The sequence below is a fragment of the Anticarsia gemmatalis genome, chromosome 7, assembly GCF_050436995.1.
Source record: "Anticarsia gemmatalis isolate Benzon Research Colony breed Stoneville strain chromosome 7, ilAntGemm2 primary, whole genome shotgun sequence".
NCBI lineage: Eukaryota > Metazoa > Arthropoda > Insecta > Lepidoptera > Erebidae > Anticarsia > Anticarsia gemmatalis.
The window spans coordinates 6,588,822-6,600,903 of record NC_134751.1 but is presented as its reverse complement, the minus strand read 5'-3'; the positions used below and the strand labels follow the sequence as shown (position 1 = coordinate 6,600,903).

The following is a 12,082-nucleotide window of genomic DNA, read 5'->3' as shown; positions in this document are numbered from 1 at the left end:
TCACACACGTGTATTTGATGAGCACTCACGTAGAATCTCATTAAAATTAAGAGAGTAAAGTAAAGAGATTACGAACATATGACGTTCTAAAGACTTGTATGAACTAGATAACATGTAATCATTACTTTTGAATTATTATAATTAAGTCTTATACTATACAAATTTTAGAGCCGCGTTTGTTAAAGAAAATGTGATTCAGCTCTTTTACTATACATTTTTTCTCAAAATAACAAACAAATAAACTTAATTTGGAATTAAAATGAAAGTCATCTTCACGCCTTATCTTAGGTACAAGTATATGTACGTAACAATTTATATATCATCCTAAATCAATCTCTAAAGAGAGTCAGTTTTTCTTAGAGACGTAAATATTTCTGATTGTTTCACAATCCCTTTTGAAATTCTGGATGCTCTTGCATGCTGAAATAATTCGGTGAAACCACTTAGCGGAAAAAGCTGTTTTATATACACATACCTACCTATACTTATATACACAATGATAGGTCAAAATAACAAAGAAGCCTGCAAATTAACAGTCCCGTCCTGAAATATGGACCTAGTTTTGACATAAACTCATTCTTAATATACAAAAATAAATCTAAAACTACTTGTCGCACAGGCATGATTTTCCAATCCTATGAGAAACTCGTACCTATGGCTTCGCAAAGTATATATACCTGTGATATGTATAATATTGTAAGTATGCGTTAATAGAATGCCTAGTATGTACCCTATTATATCCACCGCTTAACTATGTAAATGTATTTACATAATTCGTTTAGATAGTAAAAAAATACCTTTTATCACTATCATGATAAAATTACACAGCTCATCAGTTTATTCTCTTGAATTATAGTAATAAACAATGTTCTTGAAATAGTAATCCAGTAGAATGTAACTCAAAAACTACAAAGACTGTAAAAAATATTTAGGAATTTTAAATATCACTTACCTTCCTACAATTGATGGGAAAGTTTGTAACAAAAAATAAAATAAAACACCGGTATAACAATTTAAATGTTCACAAAATTCACATGTTAAGTAAAAGTTCCGATATACGTTGGTACAAAGTTAACGGGCGCTTACTGCCGGCGCGCGCTGAAACGCCGCTGAAACGACCTGCCCTCGTGGGAGTTCGCCACCGACTGGCCACTGCCGAACCAACCAACATACTTCCAGCGCTTTCAGTCTTTCTAGATATTATAACTTGATCTGATATATACGTACTAATGCATATATATTTATTACCACTTAAACGCTATAAGTTTCCATTAAATTTTATTAGATAATTGGAAGCAATCTCAATTATTATGCTAAATTATACCTCGTTATAAGCAGTGGACAGCAATGACAACAAGAACTTGTAAGTAAGCTTTTGCTACATTGTAATACACAATTTCAAACTAAGTTATAATTAATGCATTCTGAGGTATCGGCTTATATACTTTTTTAATAAGAAACTTCTGGAAGTATTCAACATCTTCGGAAAAAATCCTAATTATTCCTATACTCCTTAAAATTATGAATAGGTACTTAAGAAGGTACACAATCATAGCGGGTTTTCAACTCCCCCAAGTTTTCCGCTCTACTGGGGAAACCTTGTTATTGTAGTAATCCTTAGATTAATAAGATAATGAACTAGTCGCTATCTTTGCACAGAGGGATTAACGGTGAACAACTCTTGTTATAATGTTGAACGTCTTGATTATTATTATAATCGAAACTGGTTTTATTAACCTGCCCTGTAAAATTGAAAACGTCAGTTACAAATTCTTTTTTTTTACTCACGCGCTAGGATAAGTAAACTATCAATGGATCTTATAAAACCAACATCCGTAACGACTATTTCTAGACTACTCAAATATTTTTGCGAGGGAATCAAACCAACGACAGTCACGCGCTGTGATATTATGCTCCGGAGCGCACGGGCGTCGACTATTTTATTAAGATAATTAAAACACGCTGTATAATTTTGTTATTAAATAAGCTGTGGTACAGAAAACCCTTCCAAAATAATCTTAGGGAGTGTGAAGTTAACAGTTTCATTCCTTGCGGCCAACCCTTCGCGACCCATGTTTAATAAGACGAACCCGATACTTTTGGATTGAAAATAATTAACGATACAAGTTATTTTTGAGAAACCACGTTACGTTAATTAGGTGGACTTTTTCATATCCGGGACGAAAGTTTCATGCATATTAATTGATTATTTCCGGTTCATTTTTACATAAAAATGCACATTTTTAAATGTATTCTTTAGACCTAAAAATACACATTTTCTACAAACAGTGCTTGTAATATACATTTCTGGCATAGCTTTCAGAGTTTATCAAGTTTCTTAAGACCTTCGGTCCTCGTCGTACCGATTAGACTACTATTTTAACATTATCTTCTGGCAGCTTAAAGCCTTTGTGAAATCGTTCTAACGATTCATACATGCAGCAGTGGCGTAGCTGAGTCGGTTTTCTTTCGATTTCGGCAAATTTCTTGGCAGCCTACCTATTTGAACTGTCGTTCGCAAAAATAATGAATTGTAAAAGGACGTAACCTATTTTTGAGCTAAATTTTAATACTCAGTTTTTTTTTATGACCAGTATCCATTAGAGGACATGTCATAATTATTAACTAAATAGATAATACAGATAGGTACGTGAAAAACATACCACTTCTCTAAGTATTACAGTTTGGAATCATCCGTTTGTGGTTGCCAGTCTATGAATAAACGACGAAAAAACGGAAACCGTCTAAATACTCCTAGTTTTATCCTATGTTTAAGATAGATCATCTACGGCTAAGCTCTACGGTTCCATAAATCACACTCTGCAATATAAACGCAATCGCATTAAACTGTCACTCAGTTCCTTTTGTGACTTACATATTACACTACGATCTAAAAATAAAGACAAAAGAATGCCTGTAATGGCAGCTTGCTTTTATAGCGGACGTCTGATAAGCTGGCTATAAAAGTCGACTGGAGGAAATGAGCTATTACGGTCCTCTAGGCGACGGACGTGCAATCTGTCATTAGTTAAGACTAGTAGATGAAGCAAATCGATAGCCAACTTCTCATCCAATATAACGAAATTGTTCCGGAGATATCGACGCATTCACTTCTGCCTTTCTGTTTCATATTATCTCGTTGATGTGGTATAAATATAAACGTTGATGATTGTTTTGGGAAGGTAAACTAATGAGTTTATGTGGTTTATATTACACTTAAATTACTAAAACTAGATAAAATTACATTATTCAAAAAATCACATTATTTTAAAAATTACATAGAATAAGTAAGTAAGTAAGTACTATAGTTATATATTTTTAATTAGTAGGCAAACGTGAACCTTAAATCTTTCCACGACTTGGAGCTAGATTTAAACAGGCATAAGCTGTATATTACGCTGTCGATGTTTTTCTTAAAACAAAACGAATTTTCGAATATTAGGTGAGAAACGAGTTATACGCTACGTGCCCTGACGCCAGTTACACAAGTCACGACCACTTATAACAATACTTACAAGCAAATGGGGCTTGAACTAAATTTGAAACTCGTAAAACACAACATGAAAAGCTAATTGTTGTTTAATTAGGTAAACTCGTCGAAAAATAACGACTTCGCCTTTATAAACGTTTCTCAACAAACGATTTACAAGAAACACATAACACACGAATTCGACATGAAAACAAAATGTGAGTTTTCCCTTCACGGAATAATGTAACTGAAAGTCGAAAATTGTACCTAAGTAATAGTGTTTTAGCAACATTTACTATTAGTACAAAATTTTTGTGAATTATTTTCTAAATTTACCTAGAAAATAATTTTATCACATAATAAGTAGGTAAGTACGAGCAAAGGTACTGAGAGCAGAAGAAAGTGCAGCCATTAATGTAATTTCAAATGTACCTATCAATTTAATGCCTTTATGAACTAATAGGTAATATAATAGGTAATCACGGACAAAAAATACTACCTATAAGTACCTACCTATATTGACTACTTATTTCAAATACTTACTTTGTAGGAAGTTTACGAAATAAAGGATATTTTGAATTGAATTGAATCTATTTATAGCATTGTTAGCAATTTGTTATACCTATCTACAGTTGGTGAGTCAATGGGTGGGTTTACGTGTTGGTATTTAGCAAATTAAGCTGAAGCAAAATTATTTATCTGGAAGCCTCAGAAGCGCCCGCTCGTCCGACTTAGCGCTCTCACGGATGAATAATGCAATTAGTGTTCTATACCCGACAGTTATTGAACAATTCTAAACAATTACCGATCTGCAGGTACAGACATAACTACCTATCATTTACAATCTGTCTGTCGGTCTATTAATTATATAGCCGTGTATCTAACACAATCAAAATACTTGAATGAAAATCGAACTTACACCCCGAATGCAATCGAATCAGGGCGCGTAACTATTTCAACTACTGGATGTAGCGTTGGGACAAAAAAGTACTTTCCCTTATTATTTTTTACAAAGTGTTCTGGCAAACGCATAATGCGTAAAAAATTTAAGCACTTTCTTTTACTGCGTGTTTCCTCAAAAAAAATCATTAGTCGTGGCTGAGCATGGACTTAAGTCAAGACTGTTTTAGTGTAAACTTCGCTCACCTATTCGAGCTCGATTTGCCATGATATTGGTCTATGAGACGCCCGAAAAACAGAATTAGCTATTTAAGACAAGTCTAAAGACTGTCCAATGATTTTAAAATTTCGGTGTCTTACATTATGTCGGTACTTACCCTAGCTGATTCTTTATTAGTTGGCAAAACGAAAAAAGCGAAACTTTCTAAAGTTTTTTTTAGTAACCACATTTTTAGAAAAGGTATCTTTAATTTTCTTTTTCTTGATGATTCTTATAAGTAATTTAACTTCGTTTTTCTGATATTTTTTGTTCATCACACTTTGTAGACTGTTGAATTTAACGTTGTAACTTCTATACCTACCTCTATAATTCAAATTGGTGCTAATTTCATGTCTTTCGTAGCTGAAAAATATATTAACTTGTTAACAAAAAGTAGGTACCCGTTCCTGAAAACATAATTATAACGTTTTGCCGCGGGTTCTGTGCATCTTTTTTCAAAGACAAAGTTATTACCATGTCTGGCAACATTGTTTTGTCAATGCTACCAATGTTATGAAAAATTTAAAATATTTAATATTGTTTTTTTTGCCAAAAAAGACCAATTCAATTATTTTTGAAAATCATAGTGACCTTAATGATACATTACCTCATTTACAAAATTATTAATTATGTAGATAAAAATTATCATATTAAAATCACAAACGAGTTTCTTGGTATAATGAAAAGACTCGGTTCCAAATCTAAACCACAAACTCTGACTGTCATAGTCATAGTAAAAAAAATGGATTGCGTTGCTTTGCAAGATTTTATTTCAATAAAAATCTCTTATAATTTTTGTTTCCATAGATTTGTAGATTTTACCATTCAATAGCATTTAATTACTCGGGGAAGTTACTATTTACGCCATAATAGTACATTTCCCGCTGCTTGTTTACACGGATTCGTCAAGTGAGAGATTGAAATGTCCATAGAAATCAAAGCGTAACCTACAAACATCAACAAGCTATTTTATGTAAAAGCACTGGCGCAAAATTCTTTGAAGTTCATAACAAACCGTAAACCACGGCGTCGAAAAAAACCGAAGAGTCTGCCCATCTGGAAGCAGATAGTCGATACAAGGTTCGTAGATGTAACGGTCGTACAAAATATGAAGTCGAAACTTACTTTTTAAAACATATTGAAAAGTGATACTGTTGCAAAATCACAACTACCTGGAATACGTGTCGTGAACTGTTATAAATATGTTGAAAACTTTCGCACTTAACAACATAGTTTTTACATTGTTTACATGTTTGTATTTATTGATGTTTGTTCTTTGTACTTGCTGAAGGCGGGAGATTTGTTGTTGCTCACTTTGTCATAAAATTCAAAGAGTTCTTTAACATTACAGATGCCTGCAGCTAGTTTCGGTTCATTGGCTCAGCTTCCAGGAACAGGAGACTGTGGCATAAAGGATGTGTGGAATCATAATTTACATGAAGAATTTCAGATAATTAGACAGGTAATTAAATAACTGTTCTGCTGTTTATTGTAATGTTATATTTCTCTATTCTAATACAATAAAGCTAAAATAAATTAGTCGCAGTCACTGAACTTGTTACTATACAAGAGAAGAAGATATTATAGGCATGAATTTAGTACTTGACAGTTGACATGTCTACATCATTATGTCATGGGACTCTTGTAAATGTGAGCTACATTAAACTAAGATTCATGGCAAAGCAAGGATTCATGTGCTTCATTACTTATTCTGATAAGAATTTCAAATTCCATTCTACCCCAATAGAGTAATGTCTATGGTCATATAAATAGTTATATCAAAATTATTGCTGGCCATAGTTTATTGCAAAGAGAATATGTATTGTAAGTTGATTAATTGTTATCATTGTTATAAAACAGGTGGTTCAAAAATACCACTGGGTGGCCATGGACACAGAGTTTCCTGGAGTAGTTGCTCGTCCTATTGGTGAATTTAGATCCACTGCAGACTACCAGTATCAACTACTGAGGTAAGGAAAAAAAAAATGTTTTGTTCTTTGAAATCTACTTGGTTGGATTTTAAAGCAAACTCTTATAGCATGAGCAATGATCATTTATATAAATTGACTCACGAAGCAAAGCAAAATTATTTTATATTAAATGTATGTTGTTTATTTTTCAGGTGTAATGTTGATCTCCTAAGAATAATTCAGTTGGGTCTGACTTTTATGGATGAAAATGGTAAAACTCCCCCAGGATACACCACATGGCAATTCAACTTTAAATTTAATTTGCAGTAAGTAAAATAATTAGTGTTGATCCTTTACAAATCCCTGGATAATTTAGGGGAGTGGTTCAATTTTATATTAGAACACCTTTCTGGGGTGGTTGTATAAAGATAGTTATGCTTACAGATTGCACCAGATAGTTAAATTGGAATTTTTCAACTAGTCCTTCAGATTAACACTTTCCTTTTTGAAAATGACTACCAAACAGTTGAGTTAACAATGTTTTATTTCAGAGAAGACATGTATGCTCAGGATTCAATTGATTTGCTGCAAAATTCTGGACTACAGTTCAGGAAACACGAAGATGAAGGTATTGAACCGCTGGAGTTTGCAGAATTACTCATGTCATCAGGTACTTTTCCATATAGACCATAACCCAAAATGATATTAACTCTTAATCTAGAAAAAAAATGAAAATTTATGTACATTTACTAGGAGTAGTTAAGTCATGGTGAATAATTATAAAAATCTGGTAAAAGCCTATTTTCTGAAAATGTATGATCAATATACTGGACTTTGCCAAGTTAGTTATAAAGTTGCCAATAATTTTGATATCCACTATATTATTATTTAAAAGAACTTAGGTCTTTATGACATGATGGCAAACCTACTGTAGTAGTAATATTATAAATGATAAATTATTTTATATTATTGTGACTGTTCCAGGACTAGTACTAATGGATAACATCAAATGGCTCAGTTTTCATTCTGGCTATGATTTTGGCTACTTACTAAAACTACTCACAGACCAGAATCTACCCACAGATGAAAATGAATTCTTTGAAAGCCTAAGATTGTATTTTCCAACTGTATATGATGTAAAAGTAAGTAATCATAACTTATTAACTGTAACTTTCTATTTTTATTTGAAACAAGACTTCTAGCTATATTGTAAGAATAAATCATTGGGTAATTATATTTTACCTTGTTGCAGTACCTTATGAAGTTATGCAAAAACTTAAAAGGTGGACTACAAGAGGTGGCAGACCAACTGGAACTAAGAAGAGTTGGACCACAACACCAGGCTGGATCTGATTCTCATCTAACTGGAATGGCTTTCTTCAAAATCAAAGAGGTGCAATTTCTTTTCTATATTACTTACCCTTGCCTTACCAACTGCTAGTTTAGGGAATAATATTTTGTCTTATATCCTTGACATACAATGATTCATTTCTTATGCTGCTTATGTTTCGTTTCATGCAAACATTCATTATTTTTCAGATATTCTTTGATGACAACATTGAAAGTTCCAGTGGTCATTTATATGGCTTGGGTGCACCATTTTCTGTGAATGTAAATAACTTCCAAGACAATGGTGAGAATGGTAACTCATCCTGATCAGAGAGCCCGTGCAGTCCGCGCGCCCCAAGCAGCCCGTGCAGGCCGCGCAGCCAGTGCAGCCCGTGCCGGCCGTGCAGGCCGCGTAGCCCGTGCAGCCCGTGCATATGCATAACACCGTAAATACTAAGTGTTCCATATTACAGAGTGAACAATTAAATACCACCTTGTGATGTGTACATAGTATCAAATCTGTGACAATTGGACTATCTGAGTAAACCTCACTGCTTCATCTGTGAATAAATTGTGTTATCTCTATCATTTGATTTATATTTTACAATAATTATTATGAAATTTGAAACAATCAGTAATTAAATCATTATTATGTAGATAAATTGCTGCTCCATGATATTTGTAATTATACATTTTAGGTTGATACACCTGTCTAAATATTTCATTAGTTAGATTTATTAGAATTTAGCACATTTTATATACATTATAGATTTAAGACTATTATTTCCTGTTAAGGTTTTATTGATTTATTTTACACCCTATTCTTACATCTTAAGATTTCGTAATATATTTTTTTGTAATTTTAAAATACAATTAATCTTCAATTTTTAATTATGTCTTTTATTTCAATTATTCTAAGAGTGTGTCTATTATATTAAAATACATAAGTGTAATAATATAGTACTTGTTTCAAGCTACTTGGATGACTGTATTATTAGCCAATTTTCAAAGATATTATATATACCAAAAGTGGATGCTATCCAGAAGATTCTGAGTCTACCCACAAAAAGTTACGCATACTGAAAACAAACGAAGACATTTATAAGCATAAAGTACTTTGTGCTATAATAGTATTCATATACCTCTACATAAAGCAGAGAGCCTTAGTATGCAGGATTTATCTAATCTAGAATAAAATTAGTTTTTGTGTTTAACAAAAAAAATATAAACAGCTTCGAATTAAAAGGATAGGATTTTGTGATTTGTTTAACTATATTGTTCAAACTATCGAACCAACGCGGTTGGCAATTGCATTGGCCGCTTTATCGTTTTGATGTCTTTGACAGATCGCTTAAAAATTGGAAATAAGTGAGAGAGGAATATTGTCTTTGGTCGATAGTTAAGAGCCGGCAGAATCAGATTCAATTTTAGGAAAGCCTAATTAATCTAAAATACAGATGCCTGCTGCCAGTTTTGGATCCATTCTATCAAGTGCTATAAAAGACGACTGCTCCATAAAAAATGTTTGGAATCACAATCTTCATGAAGAATTCCATGTTATTAGACAGGTATTTTATATTACCCAATTTACCCATGTATCTGCTAATTCCATCTAATATTTGTAATATAAAAAAAATTCGTAAACACACGATACACCTAAGTATTTTTGCTAGTTAATCAGGCATTTGTAGCTTCTAGTCATGAACTCATGACCATGTAGATCTATAAAAATGTTTACTGCAAAAAGTTCTATTTCTTTTTATAACACATTATTCTTAAAATATACTTCAGGAGTTTCTTTCTTTTTTAGATTGTCCAAAAGTACCACTGGGTGGCTATGGACACTGAATTTCCAGGGGTCGTGGCAAGACCCATAGGCGAATTCAGATCAACTGCGGACTATCAATATCAGTTATTAAGGTGAGCCTACAACAAATTGTTGTTATTAATATAAGTCAACATAATTTTTGTGTTTTGTTTATAGAGCATCAATTCATATAACAAAACAAAGTGTCGGACTTGTCTACCTCTGTACATATTGTACTTAGAAACTACTGATTGGTAGTTTTAGTTAATTGTGTCTGTATGCTTTTTTTTATTTACTCAAGTGGTGTTTTCAGGTGTAATGTAGACCTTTTAAGAATTATACAGCTAGGTCTTACATTTATGGATGAAAATGGGAAAACTCCTCCGGGATGTACTACTTGGCAATTCAATTTTAAATTTAATTTACAGTGAGTATTGTGATATGGGATTTTGTTATTGATTCAGCCATCATATAAGAGTAATGTTACTTTTAAGCTTTGTTTCCAGAGAAGATATGTATGCTCAGGATTCAATTGATCTTCTTCAAAATTCTGGGCTACAATTCAGGGAGCACGAAGAACATGGCATAGAACCCCTAGAATTTGCTGAACTTCTCATGTCTTCAGGTTAATATTCATTATTTCTTTATATTCATACAAGGACCTAATTTTATGACTTTCATTAATAATTATATTTATTGCAGGTATTGTGCTGATGGACAACATCAACTGGTTAAGTTTCCATTCTGGATATGACTTTGGTTACTTGTTAAAGATTTTAACAGATCAAAATCTACCAACGGATGAGAATGACTTTTTTGAAAGTCTTCGATTGTATTTTCCCACAGTCTATGATGTAAAGGTAATTTTTAAATTTCAGGGTTAATTTATTTTGAAATCTGTTAGACACTGGGTCCCTAATTCTTAAATATTTATATGTCTAGATAACTTGAAGTAATCATATTATGCTTTCCAGTACCTAATGAAGCTTTGCAAAAATTTGAAAGGTGGACTGCAAGAGGTTGCTGATCAGTTAGAATTAAGACGAGTGGGACCACAACATCAGGCTGGTTCTGACTCACATTTAACAGGAATGGCATTTTTCAAAATCAAAGAGGTAAACAATATAATTGATTAAATGTTATAATATATTAACTCCCATTTATAATAATATGTATGACAATAAAATATAAATTCCTTTTTCAGATATTTTTCGATGGTAATATTGAAAGTACCAGTGGACATCTGTATGGATTAGGAGCACCATTTGCAACAAATGTAAATAATTTCCAAGACAACATAGAGAATGGAAACTCCCCTTGACGTGAGGGTGATACTAATGTTAGTGCACTGCCATATGAGTGTTCCATCTCAAGAAATAAGTAAAGCTTTGTTTTGTTTGTACCTGATTATGTGCAAGGTGGAAATATTAAATTAATTGTTATCTGTGATATAAGTAGCATATATCTGCACTTTTAAGATGTGAAACATTCTCTACATATTTTACTTACCTGCAATCAATCAGTAAACATGTTATAAATACTTAGTTTACTACTGTTAATTTGAACCTTAAGGCAAGGATTGTATTGTTTATACTTTATATTTTATCTCAGCTGCTTTATTTGAATTCTAAGAACATATGGGTCGGCTCACTTCGAGACGCGACGCTGTGCGCACACCGGAAGAGCGATTGAAAATATAACTTTATTTTCTACATGAAAGAGCTGACCCTAGCTTAGATACAGCATCAGTTTTTTTTACACAGATACCACTTGAAAACTCATTTGTTTATAATGCTTTTATCAATGTTGATCTCAAGTGAGTCATTAAACTAAATACTTAGATGTAATAAGTAGTGGATAATGTAAGATTACATAAAAAATTTAAATACGAAACTTTCTCCGTATTGACATATTGTACTTTGACATAATTTGTAGTAATTCAATTTGTATGCAAATAAAACTAAAATTCTATTAGAATTTCTGTCGAAACATCTGCATCAATAAAAGCAGAATTAGTACTTCTATGAATAGTCATAAAAGCATTTGGTAAGCATTGATAGGATTATGATCACGATAAGATAGTAAGCATATAACCATTAAATAAAAATGTAATATACAAGTTAACTCACTTACAAAATATGTAATACCTTATAAGTTCAAGCAGGATCTTGTCCTACACGTAGAATGTAACCCTGACAAGCCCATTTAAAAACCTTACAAGTGTTCTGTAAAAATCTTAGTAAATAAATTAATACAAAATAACATTGTATTTTTATGTTTCTGAATCACCTTTTGCATTCTGCTTTGGGATTTCTTAGGGAGAAAAATTCAAAGGAGTCCTACAGACAGATAAGTGACACATATTACTTGTATGTACTAAGAGTACCTACCAATTTTGTGTCCTCTAT

The 12,082-nt window shown here is 32.4% G+C and overlaps 3 protein-coding genes across 4 annotated transcripts in view; 2 read left to right on the top strand and 1 right to left on the bottom strand.

Moving 5' to 3' along the window:
* Nucleotides 1-1,172, bottom strand: part of rdgC (retinal degeneration C) — a 59,969-nt gene extending 58,797 nt beyond the window's left edge. The window contains exon 1 of the mRNA XM_076116749.1: nucleotides 953-1,172. The gene's annotated coding sequence lies outside the window, so the exon portion shown is untranslated. The remainder of the gene's footprint in view (nucleotides 1-952) is intronic.
* A 4,175-nt stretch (nucleotides 1,173-5,347) lies between these two features.
* Nucleotides 5,348-8,758, top strand: LOC142974426 (CCR4-NOT transcription complex subunit 7-like). The gene is made up of 8 exons (XM_076116748.1): nucleotides 5,348-5,708; nucleotides 5,980-6,090; nucleotides 6,489-6,598; nucleotides 6,751-6,864; nucleotides 7,090-7,208; nucleotides 7,523-7,680; nucleotides 7,791-7,931; nucleotides 8,078-8,758. The coding sequence occupies exons 2-8, from the start codon at nucleotides 5,980-5,982 to the stop codon at nucleotides 8,192-8,194; spliced, it is 870 nt and encodes a 289-aa protein (XP_075972863.1). The 5' UTR covers nucleotides 5,348-5,708; the 3' UTR covers nucleotides 8,195-8,758.
* Nucleotides 8,759-9,243: 485 nt separating this feature from the next.
* LOC142974425 (CCR4-NOT transcription complex subunit 7-like) lies at nucleotides 9,244-11,928 on the top strand. Of its 2 annotated transcripts, none has more exons than XM_076116747.1 (7): nucleotides 9,244-9,435; nucleotides 9,678-9,787; nucleotides 9,988-10,101; nucleotides 10,181-10,299; nucleotides 10,377-10,534; nucleotides 10,649-10,789; nucleotides 10,879-11,928. In XM_076116747.1, exons 1-7 carry the CDS (start codon nucleotides 9,325-9,327, stop codon nucleotides 10,993-10,995), a joined length of 870 nt encoding a protein of 289 aa, XP_075972862.1. In that variant the 5' UTR covers nucleotides 9,244-9,324; the 3' UTR covers nucleotides 10,996-11,928. The 2 variants fall into 2 exon arrangements, with proteins under 2 accessions (XP_075972862.1, XP_075972861.1); XM_076116746.1 differs by having other exon boundaries at nucleotides 10,169-10,299.
* The last annotated feature ends 154 nt before the right edge of the window (nucleotides 11,929-12,082 follow it).